The sequence below is a fragment of the Apium graveolens genome, chromosome 4 (assembly GCF_009905375.1).
Source record: "Apium graveolens cultivar Ventura chromosome 4, ASM990537v1, whole genome shotgun sequence".
Taxonomy (NCBI): domain Eukaryota; kingdom Viridiplantae; phylum Streptophyta; class Magnoliopsida; order Apiales; family Apiaceae; genus Apium; species Apium graveolens.
This window is the reverse complement of record NC_133650.1, coordinates 3,358,744-3,379,679: the sequence shown is the minus strand read 5'-3', so window position 1 is coordinate 3,379,679 and position 20,936 is coordinate 3,358,744. Positions and strand designations below refer to the sequence as shown.

The following is a 20,936-nucleotide window of genomic DNA, read 5'->3' as shown; positions in this document are numbered from 1 at the left end:
GTCACTCCGATAAATTAGAACTTTTATTTAATATTCTTATAATTTCGTGTTGTGTTGAAAATGTAAACACACATTAATGTGCCATTTTCATTTTACAAAATTGTTGGTCTATGATTGCATGCAAGTAGTTCAAGTTGTGTTTTTAATAAATTTCAGGACCAAAACTTAAAATTAAGACTTCTAAGTAACCCCCTATAATAGTCGACCTCCTATTTCTCTCATTTTTCATCTCACTCGCCGCCTCCCCTCTACCTTCATACACTCAATCTAAATAACTATTGTCATCGCAAGAGACGTATTCTTCTCTCTTGTTTTTTCTGTTTTTCTTTCAATAATTTTCAATAATCTTCATCCTTTGGATTAAATTTTTGATTCGTGCATCCATCTTTTTGGGTGTTTTTTATGTCTCTCCTTTTGGAGTGGTTTGTGTCTCTCCTTTTGGAGTGGTTAGTGTGTTTTAATATGGTTTGGTGTGTTCGATTTTGTTATTTTGGTCCGTTGATAATGATTCAATTGGTGTATCGGCAGATCTGAGAAGCTAGCTTTAAATCTGAAACAGTGGTGATTATTACAAAAGCTCACCTTGCACAACGAAAGATTGTTCAATATATGGGAACATCTGTATCCCCGGCCTCAGTTGGCGTAACCGACGGGTATGAACACGGGACCATCACCTGTTTTTTATGTGCACAGGTCAATTGTGACGCTACTATTTTCAAGATTGTTGGTGTCGACTGGATTGCTCTGAAAACCTTTGTAATCATTTTTTTTGTCAAGAATATTTATATTCTGTTTGTTAAACAATCTGAAAATAGAATGACTAGATATTTAGCTCATTTTATTTCCCAATCAGGTTGTATTATCAGTTCGGGGATTTGCCCTGACTGTATTTGAGAGTTTTAATGAATGCTTTTTGTCAAAAAATAAATTTCAGTACCATATTCGCCTTATCTCCGATTAAAGATTTATAATAAGGTTTTGTTGTGTGCCATAAACACTAATTTTAGCTTGTTTTGATTGGCCAATACTCCCTCTGTTTTCTTTTATATGTCGTTTGACTTTTTTTCACACAATCCTAAGTATTTTGACTGCATAGATAAAATAATATTTTTAAAATTTTCTTTTTCTAAATTAAAGTTTCAGTTATATATTTTTATTCACAAAAAGAAAAAATTAAAAAATATTATTCTAACTATGCGGTCAAAACAAAAGTGAGTGTGTGCAAAAATCAAACATCATATAATAAAAAATAGAGGAGTACTTCTTAATAATGGTGACCCCTGCATTTACAACAAATACACCAATCAAACCATTCCGAACTTTATAAGTTTATTGTTTAGCATGTGCTTATGGGCACACACTAGACAAACCCTTTATAATATACTCCCTCCTGCCAAAACCATGTCCAATGTTGACACAGGCGAGACATTTATCACTCTCTTTCTTGGTGCAAACGCAGACTCGGGTAACCCATTTTGGTTCAATTGTAGTTGGAGGTTTCTAGCGTGTTCCTGGAGTTTGAACGATGGTCTTACTGCACCAACGTTAACAGGGTTGTGCCTTGCATTGAAATGTGGAGAAGTAGTGATGGGAAGCTTCTCGACTGCTGGTCTGGCTCCTGTTAATTTCTGGACCACATCACGAAAGTTTGATGGGTCAACATGAACACGAATGGCATTTTCTAGTTGTGGTGATTTGTTATTATTTGGTTTGGGAGAGTAAGAGGAACTAGAAGAAGCCATGATAGAGATTGAAAAAGAAAGAGAGTGTCGAAAATGATACACTTAGTTGATAAAACTACTTTGAATGCAACGAGACTCTAAAAGTTTATTTCAACTCTTGAAGAGAGACCATCTTGAAAAATGAATTAGTTGCATACTCGAGCCAATATAAGCATTAATGAATTAAGTAAGACTTTTGTGTGGTGATGACGATCTACAGTAATCGTTAAGGAACTGAATTTAGAAATATAAGGCAGTGCAGCTGGAAAGTTCGGACTCAAAGGTCATTTATTTGCATGTATCTGCTTAACTTTTTTTCTTATCTGTAATCATCTCCTTAACTTTTAATTTTGTAGAGTGTAGATATGTGCTTTGTAACGACTGTTTTCATTTGTAACGTATAATTATTTATTTTAGAGATAAAGATTTATTATAAAATTCGAGAATTTGATGGCTTTGGGAAGAAGGTAGGTAGTGAGGTAATTGATGTTAACTAGTTACATGGTATTGAAATTTGAGTTAAATTATTATTTTAGATAATTGCAAAATACTAAGAAAATTGATTTGCTGATATACTAATTATTTGTTTTAATTGATTTAATCAATATAATGTTATACTTCCTCCGTCCCTTTCAATTGTGTAACACCCCCAGATCCGGGGTCGAGGATCCGGGTCGTCACGGTCTTTCTTTCCACAATATCACTTCACTTAATTAATAATAATAACCTTATGCTGTGACCCCACACTAACACACACCACAACCCGTTATAGTCTCAGAGATGAAATTTAAATAAGTACAAGTCTTTGAATCCACAATTTAAAAGTTATTACAACCCAAAATGATTACTTGATAAATTTACAGTTAATTGCCATTATCTGCCACAAGTTATAATTATACATAATTGATTCTCAAAAGTAGATGGTCTGATCTACAATAGATCTACCTCTGCAGCTATAGCAGCTACAACATTTACCAATCCAACAACATCCCAAAACTCACTAATCTCTACATACACAACCATCAAGCCTCTCATGAACTAAAATACTCATATTATGCTCTTAACATTCAATAACAAAGCTTGGTTAAGAGATTATACCTTCCTTGAAGCTTTTTAACACAACATAAGAGCTTTGAATGCCTAAAGAACCTTGATCCTTGCTTGTATAACCTTAATCTTTCATAAAAATTCAAGAAAACTAAAGTTATTTCTTGAAGGTTACTATTCACCATCTTCTTCCTTGATTTATAGAAAAAGATTGGCTTGGAATTAGAAGCTTAAACTTATAGGAAGTATGTAACTATCCATGGGGAAGCTTAGATAATTACCTTGCTAAATAGTAAGTGGTGGAGCTTGGATCTTCAAATTTTAAGAAATGGGCCGAGAGCTAGCTTGGGAAGAAAGATATTTTTGTGTTTTGTTTGATGAAAATGAAATGATTTGCTTGGTTGGTTGATTTTTGTGTTGTTTTTGGTTAATGACTTAATTAACCTTGATTTTGTGTGGTTATAATTCAACCACACTTCCTTCCCTTCTATGTCATGCTTGTGTCACCTTGCACATGTCATTATGCTCCCACTTGTCCACACCTTGTGGTTTGATGATGTCACAATCCCTGGCTTCTTGTATAAGCTTGTCTCTTGGTCACTTATTTGTTTTACGGTTCGCTTATCTTTCGTTCTCGTTTATCGTTTGAGGGATTATACCCGGGATCTTATTACTTAGGTTCCCTTAACCTTTCTCAATATATTATATTCCTTTTATGATCCTCTCCTATAATCCTTTAATTTCAATCCTTTTTATCCTGTTACCTTATACTCAATTCTCTCCGTATCTTGTGGATTTCCGGAAAAAATCAAAGTGTTCGGAATTGGATTCTGACGATCTTTACATACACTTATATACCACATAGAGTACTAATAATATCCCATAAGATCAATAACAGAACCCCTACATAGCGTGGCATGAAAAGTTTTCTCGTTCAGCAAAAACACTATTCATAAGGGTTTCAAAATTTCTCAAAAATTGGGGTTATTACAGTCTCCCCTCCTTAAAAGGATTCCGTCCCGGAATCAGATAGAAAACAAATGGGGATACTTTCTTAGCATTACACTTTCTAACTCTCGAGTCAATTTTCCACATTGTGGTTCTACCACCAAACTCTGCCTAGTTTGATAATCCTTCTCCTAAGCACTTGTTCCTTTTCACTCTATAACCCTTCCTGGTTGCTCCATATAGGTTACGTCGGGTTGCATATCTATGCGCTCATATGCCTCTATTTATCTGGCATCTGAATTACACTTCCTTAACATTGATACGTGAAACACGTTACGACCTGCTACATGTTCGGGGTTAGGGCTAGCTCATATGCTAACTTCCCAAACGTCTTAATATATCCAAGGGTCCAACAAATTGTAGACTTAGCTTTCCTTTCTTTCCGAACCTCATCAATCCTTTCCAAGGGATACCTATAACATTACTAGGTCCCCTATTTCATACTTTTTATCCTTTCGTGTCAAATCAACATACTTATCATGTCCATCTTGGGCTACTACCAGCCGTCCTCTGATTAGATTTATCATATCCTTGGTCCTTTGGACTACTGCGGGTCCGAGCATCTTGCGCTCTACAACTCCATCCTAACATAAGGGAGATCGACATTGTCTTCCCTCAAGGATCTCATAAGGCGACATCTTGATAATGACATATGATCTATTGTCGTAAGATAACTTAATCCGCGTTAAGTGATCATTCCAAATTCTTTCAAGTCTATTGCACAGACTCTCATTATAGCTTTTATCATTAGAACTTTTGCTTCTCAATAACCATTATTTTCCAGTTCGTAATCGCTACTACCTTCCGTTCCTAATATTATACTGGTTATACTTTTGCTCGTTAGCGTTCTATAACCTTTTAATAACCACGTCAACCTTAGTATCACGAATGTGTTCCCATTCCGCATACTACCACCACTTTATTACTCCTTTTTCAGTTGTTTCTATTTTCCAAAATTTGATCAATCAAATAGAAGTAAAGGAATTTGTTGAGAGATCACTATGATCATGAACACTTATTATATTGCATAGTTAGTACAGAAGGTGGCCAGCCTTTAGTACTTGACAAGCAATTAAACAACATGTGGTATCCTACTAGGCTTCTATCACAAAGATAGATAGTCATTCGGCAATACCTCCCCTTCTGGAAGGGTTGTTCTTCTCAGCTTACATGAAATGAAAAGAAGAGAAAAGAACGAACTGAAGAGAATTGTATATATGAAAAAAAATATACTGCCACAAAATATCTGGCTTGGAACCTACCTCTGAACTATAAAGGTTTGTCATAGGAGAACAAAACATATACGTATTTATATCAGCATCAAGCATTATAGCCTCGTATTTCACGTGCCTAAATATTTTCGCTATCCCGTCCATCATTCTATGGACCCATGCTCTTCCTCGAGCTTATACACAATTACCTTTGAAACTCCCTCGACATCGAAAATCGAATCTGGGATCTCATTCTAGACATCATCGTTACTTGAATTCTATGCTTGCACCGCAACCTTCCTCGTATAATAATACGACTCTCTATTGATAAGAAAGAATAATAATTCACTATGTAGATACTCTACTTAATTAGTCTATTAATGATAACTTATACACCACCACGACCCGATTAGTGGTACTCAATCTCAACATCCATTCCAATACAACTCTCACGGTTGTAATCAGCTCATTACTCGCAGAATCATTGCTGCATTATTATGGTCCACCACTGACCTACTGTCGTCATTCGTTTTTCATGAAGTCTTAATAGCTAACCATACGGAGTCCATACATATCATATCTAATTCTCCTAAGGAGTTAACATAACCACCAATCACAATTCATGAAGAACACTCCAAACTCTGACGTACTTTCATGACATGAAGCAGATAAAATTGCAGAAGAGTTTCAATCAAAGCAACGATAGCAGGTTAATACCATTCTTAATCATATGCCTTTAATAGGAGACTTAACTCAAAGGTTCGTCTAGTCCTTTTAGAAACATGGTCCTGGCTTATCCCAAGATAGGACCTCCTAAGATAGATAGCCCGTTCATGGCGATTACACGAATTAAACCTTTACCAATTACTATTACGGTTGGGTATTGCACAGTCATCAGAAGGAATGTCAATCTTCCAAACCATAATTCAACCTTCACATTTTTAACCATCATCACTGTTTTCTTTTGGCACACGCGCCTATAATTATCCACTTACCTTTAAAGTGTCGGCCACCTCTTTGGCCTTTCCTGATAGTAAAATTTCCTTACAGTCAATGTCTTTTTAACCACCTCCAAATAAATTTTCTACCTTATTTCCGATCACTGCTTGAGTGAAGATGTTTTCCTTAAAATCTGATGAGTAAAAAAAAATATCACCATTTTTCCATAAGTTATTGCCTCAGTCTTTAGAGGTTAATCACTGTCACGACTGACTCTCGATCGTACTTAGAACATCTTTTGTCTTAGGTCCTAATTGCCCTGAACAATTTCGACCTTTACTGGTTCGATCCATACTTTCTCGTGGTTTAACACGTGCCCCACTTGGCACCATTATAATTACGTCATATTTCTTTTATCAACATTTTTATTCTTGAGAATTTTGAATATTACCTTTCTCCTTGTAAAACCTCTAAGGTTATCCTTCAATCGTTCCTCCTGTATTCCTAGATACAGGGCATATCAAAATACCATTCACTATACTAGAACCATTGTCTATATACTTCTGAAAAATTTCTCCACTGATCCTTAAAGGTTATTATTACCTTAATGCTTTCCAATTCATACTGTCAAAACTCATACTATCCCTATCAAGGGTGAAATGCCAACCTTTATGCATTCCCCTAGGATTCGTTTTAAGTTACCGATGTTCTATCCTTAATTCCACCTTTAAAAAGGTACAAGCATCCTTCCATGGATAAATAAAGTCATATATCCCTGATATGGGTATCTTATTCAATTATTCCCACCTCGATAGTAAATGCCTAATTTCACAATAACATCTGTATACAAAATGAGGTTAATCAAAATGGCCTCCAAAAGATAACAACGGTTATCCGCTTTTCTTGCCTAATCTGGTAACGATAACATGGATGTTCTGGAAGATATTGGTCGTGTTCAACGTGAACTTCTTCTTAATAATTCCTTATTTACTTTTGTTGTTTATCTCAACAGTCACCTCAATGTTGGGATATCTTTCATATCTGGCGTCTCCCTTTCTGGGTATCATGCCACCGGTCTTACACTTCACCTTCTTGAAGGTCACTTCTTTCATCCAATTTTCTTAATTTCTTACTTTCTTATCCCCTTAGTCTATCCGCGTCTCATTATTTATCCTTCGAATTATCTCAAGGTTTCCTCGAATCCTCCCAACTTACAGGGGATAAACTATATGTATCTCTTATGCCCTCAACCATCAATTTTAACTCATGGTGGATCATCATCATCCTGACGATTACATACTTTTCTATTTCTATTGCTATGAGTCTTTAGGGTTTCCTCATACCCAACTCCCTTATCATTCCTCAAACTCTATTGCCTTTATTTTCCTTTCCACTTCAGTTTCTTTTTTTTTTTTTTCCTTTCTCTTATCATTATTTCACAAACCAATCACAATATAAGCATTGATTTCAAACATCCCGCCATTCTGGATTCGTGTCCTCAGAACGAATCTTGACAACTTTTACAACTTAGATTCATAATTCATCATACTCATCCATTTTTGTTCTAGCTCCAAAGCTTTTACACTATCTCCTTATCTTTGGGAATTACTTTCCCGAAAACAATTGACTGAACTTAAATCAGTTTATTCTAACCTCTGGCTCCGTGCCTTTCTTGGTCTTTCACCAGCAGGTGGCCTCTCTTTTAGGAGGGTAAGTGACAAAAACAGTCCTTTGTGGTTCGTCAATCATTTAGAATCTCAAATGATTCCTCTATTTCCTTTAGCCAGGCTCTTGCCTCGACTGGGTCAGCTTGTTCCTTGGAACTCTGAGAGCTTAGCGACTTAAAGGTCCTGAAAGAATTTCTCACCGCACTGTCTCCTCAGGGTGGTGGTTGGGGATAATAGTCTAAGTTCTTTTTAGACAGGTCCATGAATTTCCGTATAGGAGTACCGTCTCGGGTCTCCTTATCTCGCTCGACTTTTGTTTTCTCAGTCTAAATATTTCTTCCTACTCCCCATACTTGGGGTTATCTTATACGTTAAAATCCTCATTTTCCACTTCATTATGTTATGGGTTCCTTCTATCTTGATGGCATCCTCCCTGACTATCACATTCAGGGTTTGCCCTTAATCTTATTCCTTGAACTATGACTTTCATCTAAGATCTCATCTTTAAGCTCTTGAACATTTGGAATCCAAATTCTATAGGAATACCTCATTATTCCCTTATCATCTTTCTCGGTATTAATCTCATATTTATTTGTTGGCTCTCTGCCTTCATTCATCACCTTTCTCTGGCACCGTATGCTCTTTTCCAATAATTCGGTCTCTATTGCAATCTCAAACAGCTTTTCGGTACCGGCTCCGGTTACCTTCACTACTATTTCCAAAATCTCTTATAAACTCTCCCAAAGACATTATCATCTTGAGTCTCTCCTTTTTACTAAGGGCATCAGCCACCACATTGGCTTTCCCCGAATGATAAAGAATCTCCCAATCATTATTCTTGATTAGCTCTAACTGCCTCCTCTGGCACATGTTGAGCTCTTTCTACGTGAAGATGTACTAGAGCACTTATGGCTTAGGTAATTCTCGCACTTCTCTCCATACAAGTAGTGCCTCCAATCTTTAGGGTAAAACTATTGCCACGAGCCTAAGCTCATGGGCGGGGATATCGAATTTCATATTACCTTAATTGTCTTGACATGTACGCGATTATCTTGCTGTGCTGTATAAGAAGCACCCTAATTCCTTATGCGAAGCGTCTCTTCCAAATCACAAAATCTCCTTTTCCATCCGGTAACGCCAACATAGGGGCCGTCACCAACCTTTGCTTCAGTTCTTAACAGCTGTTCTCGCATTTCTCTGTCTATTCGAACTTCTCATTCTTATGAGTAAGCCGCGTCAAAGGGGCTGCGATCTTCACAAAGTCTTGTACCAATCTACGATAGTAGCCGGCCAATCCTACCTCTGAGAGTTGCCCTAACCATGGTCATCAATTCCTCAGTGGTCCTTTATTCATTCTTGTCAGGATCCTTCACGGAATCCTCCTCAGCAACAATCCCTTCTAGGACAACATCCTCAACCGTTACATCCTCAATATCAACATCATCCGGTCCTGCGTTAGGACGCTCTATCGGATCCATAATCTGATCTCCAATAAGTAATAATACATCATCGCGCTGATGTTCCTCAACTTCAGGGTTCGGAGTCCCGCTACCATATACGATAACGAACTACGCTCCTATCACGATATTTATAAGGGTTCCCATAAGGGTTTTAACCGTCAGTACTACGTTAGGTAGCCCGACTATGAACTTGGCAAGAGTTCTTATTATCTTAGTGAATCTTATTATCTTAACGTCCCATCGTCTCTGAGGTTTATAACGCTTGGCTCTGATACCATTTCTGTAACACCCCCAGATCCGGGGTCGAGGATCCGGGTCGTCACGGTCTTTCTTTCCACAATATCACTTCACTTAATTAATAATAATAACCTTATGCTGTGACCCCACACTAACACACACCACAACCCGTTATAGTCTCAGAGATGAAATTTAAATAAGTACAAGTCTTTGAATCCACAATTTAAAAGTTATTACAACCCAAAATGATTACTTGATAAATTTACAGTTAATTGCCATTATCTGCCACAAGTTATAATTATACATAATTGATTCTCAAAAGTAGATGGTCTGATCTACAATAGATCTACCTCTGCAGCTATAGCAGCTACAACATTTACCAATCCAACAACATCCCAAAACTCACTAATCTCTACATACACAACCATCAAGCCTCTCATGAACTAAAATACTCATATTATGCTCTTAACATTCAATAACAAAGCTTGGTTAAGAGATTATACCTTCCTTGAAGCTTTTTAACACAACATAAGAGCTTTGAATGCCTAAAGAACCTTGATCCTTGCTTGTATAACCTTAATCTTTCATAAAAATTCAAGAAAACTAAAGTTATTTCTTGAAGGTTACTATTCACCATCTTCTTCCTTGATTTATAGAAAAAGATTGGCTTGGAATTAGAAGCTTAAACTTATAGGAAGTATGTAACTATCCATGGGGAAGCTTAGATAATTACCTTGCTAAATAGTAAGTGGTGGAGCTTGGATCTTCAAATTTTAAGAAATGGGCCGAGAGCTAGCTTGGGAAGAAAGATATTTTTGTGTTTTGTTTGATGAAAATGAAATGATTTGCTTGGTTGGTTGATTTTTGTGTTGTTTTTGGTTAATGACTTAATTAACCTTGATTTTGTGTGGTTATAATTCAACCACACTTCCTTCCCTTCTATGTCATGCTTGTGTCACCTTGCACATGTCATTATGCTCCCACTTGTCCACACCTTGTGGTTTGATGATGTCACAATCCCTGGCTTCTTGTACAAGCTTGTCTCTTGGTCACTTATTTGTTTTACGGTTCGCTTATCTTTCGTTCTCGTTTATCGTTTGAGGGATTATACCCGGGATCTTATTACTTAGGTTCCCTTAACCTTTCTCAATATATTATATTCCTTTTATGATCCTCTCCTATAATCCTTTAATTTCAATCCTTTTTATCCTGTTACCTTATACTCAATTCTCTCCGTATCTTGTGGATTTCCGGGAAAAATCAAAGTGTTCGGAATTGGATTCTGACGATCTTTACATACACTTATATACCACATAGAGTACTAATAATATCCCATAAGATCAATAACAGAACCCCTACATAGTGTGGCATGAAAAGTTTTCTCGTTCAGCAAAAACACTATTCATAAGGGTTTCAAAATTTCTCAAAAATTGGGGTTATTAGAAATTGTTTAAATTTTATAGAGAGTGTTTGACACGCATTTTAAGGTACATATAAAGTATAGTTTTGTAATTTTATTTTTCTGAAAAAAAGTTAAAACATTTAACTTTTATTCATAAAAAGAAAATTGTAAAAATAAGTTACCTAACTATATTTTTATGCACCTTAAAATGCGTGTCGGACACTTCCTCAGAAATGTAAACAATTGGAAGGGACTGAGGGAGTAATATACTGTTACATGATTAATATAAATTTTCATAGGTGAGATATATATATATATATATATATATATATAATGTTATTATTATAAACTTAAACTAAAGGATAGAGGAGATGGAGGTGTTTGTGTAAAATAATATAGTTAATTTCAGTTGTTTTTAAATATTTGTACGTGCTAAATTTTAGTTTTGAATGACATTATTAGATTATAAACAATTAAAATTTAATTTTCCAATTTAGAAAATTTTGGATAACAAATTATTTGATCAAAATTATGTTACATATAATACATTATTTATATAATTTCGGATTTTCAAAATATAATATAAGAAACTATCTATAATAATAATAATAGTAATAAAAAGTGTCCCAAATGTCTTGAAATTCTTTTGCCGTTTAATTTGCGTGTATAAATGAAATTGACATGCATTAACAAACACAGAGTCTGCATGCCAAAACTTTCTGCCATTTTTCAGTTCATAATTTACTATCCTATAATCGGTGTCATGCACGGGCTAATTATAACTTAATATTATTATTTATATAACAATTTTTGTAAAAATAAAAAAAATTATAAAAGATATTTAAAAAAAATATAATAATTATGTATTACTGATTTTAATGAAGTATATAGTTATTAAATTTTGGATATTTAAAATATTAAGTTTTAGAATATTGTTCAAACTGAATATAAAGATTCTCAAATATTAATTTTTAAAATTTAATAATACCATTACATATCAATAATATATTATTAAAATCAAAAGATATCAAAAATGTGACATGACTATTCATATTTTAATACTTACACCATAAATTCTTTATTTTATATAACTAAAATTTTAGTGTACAAATCCTAAATTCAATTTTTTTCTTTTTACTTCGAAAACATCCATTTTTTAGTTATCGTTGTTTATCAAACATAAGGAATCGTATTTCAACATAAGGAATCCTATTTCATAATGAAAGTTTTGTGTTTTTTCAATTTCATGTATTTTTAATTTAATTTTAAAATATAGTATTTGTATTTTTCTGATGTGTATTAATTATTAAGAATTAATTGATTATGAGATTATTTGGTATGCGACTCGAAGAGTATTATAATTTGAATTAATTTTAGAAGAGTTAAAGATGCATATTTTTTCTTATTTTTAATATTAATAATGTTTTTGAAAGTGGTGTTAACAATTTTTAGGAAGCTACGTTTAAAATAGCTTATTACACTTAAAATAACATTTTTAATGAAAAATGATAAGTCGTTAGACTGTTTTTTGAAATGTTAACCAAACAAACTCATGTTTTTCTTATAATAGTATAATATAAATATATAGATTGATATTATAGTTTTTAAAATATTATTTTTGATTTCATTTGATCCGTTAGGTTTAGGGCCGAGCAGCAAACAAAAAAAATCCGAATCTGAAACCGTTAAAAATCGTTAAAAACCGAACCGTAAAAATCCGATCCGAAACCGAAACCGCAAAATTAAAAACCGAAACCAAAACCGATTATTCGGGTTTGGTTATAGGTGAAAACCGAGGGTATGCGGTTTCGGTTTCGGTTTTATCCAAAACCTGCCCGATCCGACCCGCGCTCCCCCTAGTTGGGTTAACATATTCCTAAAATTATGTTAACACCTTCCAAAATAAAGTTTAAACAAATATAATTTTATTAAAACAATAAATGCAATCGCAGACTCAGTTAACCCATTTTGGTTCAATTGTAGTTGGAGGTTTCTAGCGTGTTCTTGGAGTTTGAACGAGGGTCTTACTGCACCAACGTTAGCAGGGTTGTGCTTTGCATTGAAATGTGGAGAAGTAGTGATGGGGAGCTTCTCGACTGCTGGTCTGGCTCTTGTTAATTTTTGGACCACATCACGAAAGTTTGATGGGTCAACATGAACACGAATGGCATTTTCTAGTTGCTGTGATTTGTTATTGTTTGGTTTGGGAGAGTAAGAGGAACTAGAAGAAGCCACGATAGAGATTGAAAGAGAGTGTTGAAAATGAGACACTTAGTTGATAAAACTACTTTGAATGCAATCAGACTCTAAAAGTTTATTTGATCTCTTGAAAAGATGCCAATATAAGCCATAATGAAGTAAGACTTCTGTGTGGTGAGGACAATCTACGGTAATCGTTAAGGAACTGAATTTGGAAATATAAGGCGGTGCAGCTGGAGAGGTCGGACTCAAAGGTCATTTATCTGCATCTGCATGTATCTGCTAACTTTTTTTCTTATTTCTAGGTATCTGTTAACTCTCAATATTGTACTTACTGATTTTTGTAGTACCAAATTATTTGTATGTATTTGTTTTGTATCGACGGTTTTAATTGTACCGACGGTTTTAATCTGTAACGTATAACGTATTTATTTTAGAGATAAAGATTATTATAAAATTTTAGAATTTGATGGCTTGTGGAAGAAGGTAGGTAGTGAGGGAGAGGTGATTGATGTTAACTATTAGAAAAATGGTATAGTTAGTTATTTTTTAAAAAAAAAAATTTGCATGTATAGAATTTCTTTTATAAGACTTGGTATGAATTGAATTTTGACTTAAATTATTATATTAGATAATTGGAAAATTACTTAGAAAATTGATTTGTTTATATACTATTTTTGTTTTAATTACAATATACTATTATACCATTATCAGTACACCATATTTGACCTGCAGCAACATTTTTTTTAGTGTTACAAGCAAAAATATTATCTTAAATCACTAAATTTTGATCTATGGTAACACTTTTTTTTGACATTGTAGCAGAGGATAGTCAATGTTACCATAAATATGATCAAATTGCTATTGTAACATAATATATAATGTGAGTATTGATATTAAAATAAGTGTCACCATAAAACTAAATATTTAGGCTGCATATACAATTTTGACCAAAATATTAAGCCACCAAAAACTAAATCCAGGCCGCTCAATAATTTGTCTGAGTATCAGTGTTATCTCTCTCCCTCTTATTTTCACTCTCTTCTCCGTCTCTCTCTCCCTCTCTCGCTCTCTCAATTCATGTTTAAAAATCAGATAGTTTAATCAGATAGTCTCTCTCTCAAACATACATCCACTCACTAATAAATACTCTCAATTAATTGATTAGGCTTCTCAATCGAGTTCAGAGTTTGGAAGTTAGAGTTCTAGTAATTCATCTTCTTGTTTTGATGTTTATTGCCGAATAAGAGGGCCTCGTTGTCATTCGCTTCGGTCCCAATTGGGATGAATCTTGTATGCAAGTACTTCTATTTAAATCCTAATTTTATTTTCAACTTTTTTTTATCTCTATTTTCTTGTTTTTTGATTATTTATTCAATAGATTGCTAGTAAGGATGATACAGTGTAAACAACCTCATGCAGAGTACATAGGAGGGGGTGAAGGGAAGGAGTTTGAGTGTTTGAGGAATGAGTTGAGGAAAATGGCTCCGGTTAATGGACGGGGTGTTTCAGAAGAAGTGTGGATGCGCGTTTTCTAAGATGAAATTCGTATGTGCATTGATGTTTGGCTACTGATTGTATTTTCTGCATTCTTTTAGACTTGTTTCTGATACCTTGTGACTTGTGTGATCAACAAAGAAATAATCATTACAATTTTTGCTTCATTTATTATGCTCAGGGAGTGGAAAGACCTATACAATGCAACCACTGCCACTTAAGGCATCCCAAGATATTTTCAGGCTAATGCATTATAATGACCTGAACCAAGAATATCAACTGTTTGTCAGTTTCTTTGAAATATATGGAGGAAAGTTGTTTGATCTCCTCAATGATCGAAAGTGAGCTTGCTGGTTTGTGACTTTACATAACTCTATATACTAATGTAGCACCATAAGTCCATAACCTTAACTCGTATGTTTACAGAAAGCTTTGTATGAGGGAAGATGGGAAACAACAGGTCTGCATCGTGGGCTTGCAAGAATTTAGAGTATCAGATGTGGACACGATCAAGGAATTAATTGAGAGAGGCAATGCAACAAGGAGTACTGGCACAACTGGTGCAAATGAGGAATCCTCTAGATCACATGCTATACTGCAACTTGCTATCAAAAAATCTGTTGATGGGAAGGAATCAAAGCCTGCTCGTCTTGTTGGGAAGCTATCTTTTATAGATCTTGCTGAAAGTGAACGTGGTGCAGATACGACAGATAATGACAAACAAACTAGGTATGTATCGAGATGTGGCATTATTATTGATGATGCTAAGGATGTCGTATAGAAATCTGAAAAAAATTAGAACGTGCTTTTCTTTTGGATTTGATTCCATATAACACTTGTATACTGTCTCAGTACTCGTAAAAATAGATATCATTGTTTCAAATATTCCATTCTAGGATATCCGAAAGGCGATAAAAGTTCAGATTTTTTTTTTCTTATAAAGTATCAGTTGGGAACTGCTAATTGCTCAGTGGGAATAAAAATGCTTGTCAATTTCTATTGTAGAATGGAAGGTGCTGAAATTAATAAAAGTTTACTTGCACTGAAGGAATGTATCAGAGCCCTTGACAAGGACCAGGGTCATATCCCCTTTAGAGGGAGTAAGCTAACTGAAGTTCTTAGAGACTCATTTGTTGGTGATTCGCGTACTGTTATGATATCCTGCATTTCACCAAACTTAGGATCTTGCGAACATACTCTAACATTAGTAACAGATTCGGGTGGCCTAAGAAAAGTGAAATCGAGCCTACTGAATCTTTTACATTTGAACGCGTTCCTAAGGGACAAGTAGAAAGCAGTTCAACCTCACAGGTCTTTCAAGTTAAAGTAGTTGAAGACTATTATGAGCCCAACGAGGAGACTCGTGAACAAGATAATCGATTTCAGACAAGGAATTCCACTCAAACAAATGCCAAGAATACGACAACATCTGAGGCTAGGAAAACAAATTCAGACGAAGAAGTTGTTGCTATCCTAAAGGTAATAACACTTCAAATATCTGTAGCAGGGTTAATTACCTTCCGCGATCAGGCTAATTAATCAAAATTTATATTTCATTGTTCTGTACTCAGGAAGAGAATGTCTTTATAGCCAAATTGGTTATTTAAGTAAGCCAATGATCTGTTGTAAACCATAAATTTGTTGTATCTTACAAATTTTTTAATCCATATTATGAATTTAGGTTGTACGCCAACTGCATATCTGATGCTATGCCAACTGCATTATATATGTACAGATATAACTCAGTTTAATTGTTTGACAGGCATAAATCAAAGTCAGAGGATGAGTTCTTATGTTCTTATACCTGATCTTCTTGAATGAGAGCAAGGAATTCTAAATTTTGCATATTAGTATGGCTGTTACGATTCAGTAACTTTCTGATGATGTATGCAGTATGTTTGGTTACTTCATAATATCTGTAATTAGTCAAGTTAACGGCTCCATAATCATTATAAGTTGTATTAGTTGAGTGAATTGCTTTTTTATCTTGTTTTGCTGATGCACTTGGTTTCGCAGCCTCCCTGCAATACTGATTTTGTATAAATGTTTGTTTACAGGGGCTGATGCAGTTTTTGCTTCATTTTTGCTTGATTTATGCTATTACAAGGGTTTATTTCCGAGTGCTGGGTTCGAGTGAACTACTCATCTGGATTTGTGTGTATCCCGAGAGCAGTAGTATTTTTGTGGTCTTTTATCAGGGAAGACTTTTTCTTTAAGTTGCTGTTGGGCATATGGGCCAGGGATGTCTTTGGGCTCTCATTTTTGGAGATGGTGAGCTGCTGTTTGTTTTTAGATCGTTAGTGGGCTTTTTGATTAAGTCTTTTAGTTTTGTCTTTCTTATTTTAAGTTAGGTTTGATTTTTGATGTAATTTATTTTTGTTTTTTGTTTTTGGGAAAATGGATTTTTTTGTCACTAAACTTAACATGTTTTTAGGAATTTACCATTCAACTACTATTTTTTTTTCTTTTACTCACTGATGTTAGGTTCGTATTTGTTTTTAGTCACTAACGTTAGGTTCAGATTTGATTATTAGCATCATGTCAATTTTTGGTAGCATTATTAAAATATTGTGGTAGTTTGTAATTTTTTAATGATTTGATATATGTCTATATCTTTATATATAGTACTCCATATGTCCCCCAAGACGTTTACCTTGGTGATGAGAGTTTGACAAGCATTTTAAGACTCCTAAAGATGTAGTTTCATGAATTATTTTTAATTTTTTTCTTATAAATAATAATTTAACGTTTAAATTTTATATACAAAAAAAATCTTAAAAATAAGTTATAAAACTATGTTTGTAAGATAAATATCTTGTGAGAGTTGTTTGATTTAATACCAAATTCACATTATTACAATATTATTATATTTTTGTGTTTATATAAATACTTGTTTCACAATTCTATTAGAATGGATGAGTTTATTGTTTTGATTTTGGGTCGGTAAGAGTTGCATGAAGGAGTTGTGATTGGTGATTTCATTGGGTTTTTGAAAGTGTCGTTTGGTAAAATATTGATATGTAATTTTTTAATTTCTTTATCAGTACTTTATGATCAGTTTGCTAATAAAATTATATTGAATTTTTTATTTTTTTATTTCCCAATAATTTTAGTGCGGATTGCGATGCCTCATCCTAATAATTTTGGTTTTGAGCTTAGTACCCCACCTAAAAAATAACAGACGTATATGAACTGAGATATGCGTCTGTTTACAATGTATATACATCTGTTCTGATTAGATGTTTAAAACAATATGCGTTATTCCTAAAACATACGTATATAATTTAGACATTATACGACTCCTCCATATGCATCTAGCAAACACATATAAGCTTTCTTATAAGACACATATAACACTTTTTGTACTAGTTATCACTATATTTTAATAATGTTATAGAAAATTGACAAAATACTAATAATCAAATCTGAACCTAACATTAGTGATTAAAAAAAATCTGAACCTAACATTAATGAGTAAAACAAAAAAAATTATAGTTGAGTGGTAAGATTTTAAACACACAATAAGTTGGGTGACAAAAAAAATTCATTTTCCCTTTGTTTTTTCTCTTTGTTTTTCTTAGAGCCTGTTCTAAGAGAAATTTTGAGAAGTGACTCGTGTAAATTCTTTCTCTTTTATATATTTTACGAGGTTTAGACCTCATTTACCCAAAAAAAATACCAGAGTGTTAAAAAAGAATGTTACAATAAGATATAAAAATGTTACCAAAAGATTGAATTGAGTGTTACCATAGCAAATATGGTGTTACAAAAGAGTCTATTCCAACATATTTTTGGTGTTACTAAATGGTAAGGTGTGTTGCAACAGAACTGTGGTTACACCTTCGACTTGGGAGGTGTTACCAAAATTTCAAAAAGTGTAACCGTAGACACTTATTGTAGCAGGGGCAAATCAACACCCCCAAATTTTCAAAAAATGTAACCATAGCCCCTTTTTTTGCTTTAGGTAACACTTTTTGGCCATTTTAACTCTTTTTTTTGGTGTTGCTACAAGTCAAATATGGTGTAGTGTATAATTTTTCATAGATAGCACAAGAGAACTATATATAATGTTATTATTATAAACTTAAATTGATGGATAGAGGAGATGGAGGTGACTGTGGTTGTGTAAAATAATATAGTTAATTTGAGTTGTTCTTAACTATTTGTATGTACTAGATTTTAGTTTTAAATGACATTATTAGATTATAAACAATTAGAATTTGATTTTCCAAGTTAAATACTCCCTTCATCCTAAATTAGTTGTGACTTTTAGGCGTATTTTAATGTGTAATGATTGTATACGTACCTTGATTTTTTTAATTTTTTTTTGTGGATAAAATTATAAATCTCAAACTTTTATTCACAAAAGAATTTGAAAAATAATTAACAGAGACATACGGTTAATACTGAAAGGAATATGTCCTAAGTCCAATCATATATTAGGATTTAGGAATAACTCCCTGTGTAATATATTTTGATTTCATTGATATTAATAAAAGACTTGTTTTGTTTTTATTACGAGCTTTATCTATTTAAGTGTTTAAATAAGATATACCATAGTTTAGAGTAAAGCTTTTTATGGATTATGATGAGATCATAATAGTGAGACCTAAAAGATGATATCTCTAAACTTAAATAGTTCCTGGTCGTAGGATTACTAACTGGTAATTAATAATTCGCAGAGATCGGTACATACTATGCTTGCTTCATTATGAAGGATGTCTGTTCTCATAGACATTTGTGTGGTGACACTATAGCTAGTATGTAGGTGCTTATTATAGAATAAGTTCACTGAACATGACTCGCTCAGCTGAACAACTGATAGAATTCACTCACGTGTCAGCAGTTGTTCACATAGTGATAGTTGTACAAGTATCCTTAGACTTGAGATCATCATACTCATCTTGTGTACACTGAACTATGCTTTGGTTTAGTTCTTAGTCTCCAGGGACAATTATTAGGGCTCTACTGGGTATAGGAATTTATACACGAAGATAATGTATAATCAATAAAGGATCTACCCCTTCCAATGAAGGAAGCGAATGTTCAAGGCTGATCCACTTATGCTAGTTCAGGAATCTCTGGCCAGAGTGAATGAAATTAGAAACGAGTTTCTAATTTGCATAGAACTAAGCATAGTAAATGGTAAGCAAGTGATTAAATTAGATAGGCTTGACACAAGATCCATGCTTTGTATTTAATCGGGACATTGTAGGGTAGAAGGAGTTTATTGTACGGTAACTATTCACTGAATAGGTTCTTGGTATTCTAAGCAGTGAATTCGTATTATCCGGATAGTCGCGATATGCTGAGAAGTATCCATCACGATGTAGAATAAATGTGATTAATTAATTAATCATATTTATTAAATTAGAGAATTTATATAAATAATGATAAAATAGTTTTATTATTATTTATTTCTACTACCGGCTTAATATTGAACCTACAGGATCACACCATAAAAAGAGAATGATTTAATGGTAGAGGAATTAATTAATAATGGCTAATAATTATTTATTTATGAAATAATTAATTAATTGGAAAATTTAATAATTGATTAAATGAGATTTAATTGATTATAAATTAATTAAGAAAAGTTCTTAATATTATTAATTAAAGGATTTAATTTTTGGAAATTAAATCAAGAGAGAGAATTATTTCTAAAGTGTTTAGAAAAAGGATTAATAATTAAAAGGTGTTTTAATTATTAATAAGAATAATAAATGGGTTAATAATAATAATATTTTATGAAAAATTTCAGCTGAAAATTTTGCCTATAAATATACTATTATAAACCCTATTTTTATTCCAACCCCAATTTTTATAAAAACCTAATTCTCTCCACCTCCTCCTCCTCCTTAACGTCGTTTTCTTGGTGGAAATCGGTGGAGTGCTTCACGTTTGAGGAGCAGCTGCTAAGGACCTCTGATCGTTGCTCTTGGATCGCTTATTAAAGGTTAGTAATCGATCTCTATATTTTTACCACGATTTATATGCTTTTATTTGGATTTTGTATGTGTAAAAGTGTTTTACCATGCCTCCGCTGCGATTAAAATCCAACAATGGTATCAGAGCTTAGGTTGTATGCATATAGATCTGTGGTAAAATTTCAGAATTTTATGTGCTTGTATGAATTAATTATGATTTTTACAAGTTATATTATGGATTAATTTTGTCTGATGAGAAATCGTTTCTCAGAATAATTTTGAATGTTGATCTGGGTTCTACAAGTGTTGTATATCGTCTGTGTATTTTTTTCATAATTTTATGATGTATAGATTTTTTATTATGAATATTTGAAGTTCTGGCAATTAAATTCGTAATTAAATAAATAAGTATATATATGTATATTTTGTTGTATATATATATGGCTGTAAATATACAACTGTTGGCTGTTGGCTGCTGGTTTGAGGCGGTGGAACGGAAGACAGAGTATAGTATGGCGGCACGGTGACCAAGAAAGAAAAAAAAACCGTCGATTGACTGAAAACCGGACGGAGGACCGCGTGTGGGGCTCACGCGTTGGCGTGCCACGCGCGACGCGTGGT

The 20,936-nt window shown here is 33.6% G+C and overlaps 2 protein-coding genes across 8 annotated transcripts; one reads left to right on the top strand and one right to left on the bottom strand.

Moving 5' to 3' along the window:
- Positions 1–1,373: 1,373 nt before the first annotated feature.
- LOC141718179 (VQ motif-containing protein 11-like) lies at positions 1,374–1,742 on the bottom strand. The gene has a single exon (XM_074520558.1). It carries the CDS (start codon positions 1,740–1,742, stop codon positions 1,374–1,376), a length of 369 nt encoding a protein of 122 aa, XP_074376659.1.
- Positions 1,743–13,936: 12,194 nt separating this feature from the next.
- On the top strand, positions 13,937–16,771 carry LOC141717487 (kinesin-like protein KIN-13B). Of its 7 annotated transcripts, XR_012573668.1 has the most exons (6): positions 14,210–14,439; positions 14,570–14,729; positions 14,815–15,117; positions 15,394–15,867; positions 16,151–16,273; positions 16,446–16,771. XR_012573668.1 is itself a non-coding variant. In XM_074519581.1 (5 exons), exons 3-5 carry the CDS (start codon positions 14,590–14,592, stop codon positions 15,677–15,679), a joined length of 729 nt encoding a protein of 242 aa, XP_074375682.1. In that variant the 5' UTR covers positions 13,937–14,184; positions 14,314–14,439; positions 14,570–14,589; the 3' UTR covers positions 15,680–16,059. The 7 variants fall into 7 exon arrangements, 4 of the variants coding, with proteins under 4 accessions (XP_074375682.1, XP_074375683.1, XP_074375681.1 ...); XM_074519581.1 differs by lacking the exons at positions 16,151–16,273; positions 16,446–16,771 and adding an exon at positions 13,937–14,184 and having other exon boundaries at positions 14,314–14,439; positions 15,394–16,059; XM_074519582.1 differs by lacking the exons at positions 16,151–16,273; positions 16,446–16,771 and adding an exon at positions 14,175–14,192 and having other exon boundaries at positions 14,314–14,439; positions 15,394–16,059.
- Positions 16,772–20,936: the final 4,165 nt, after the last annotated feature.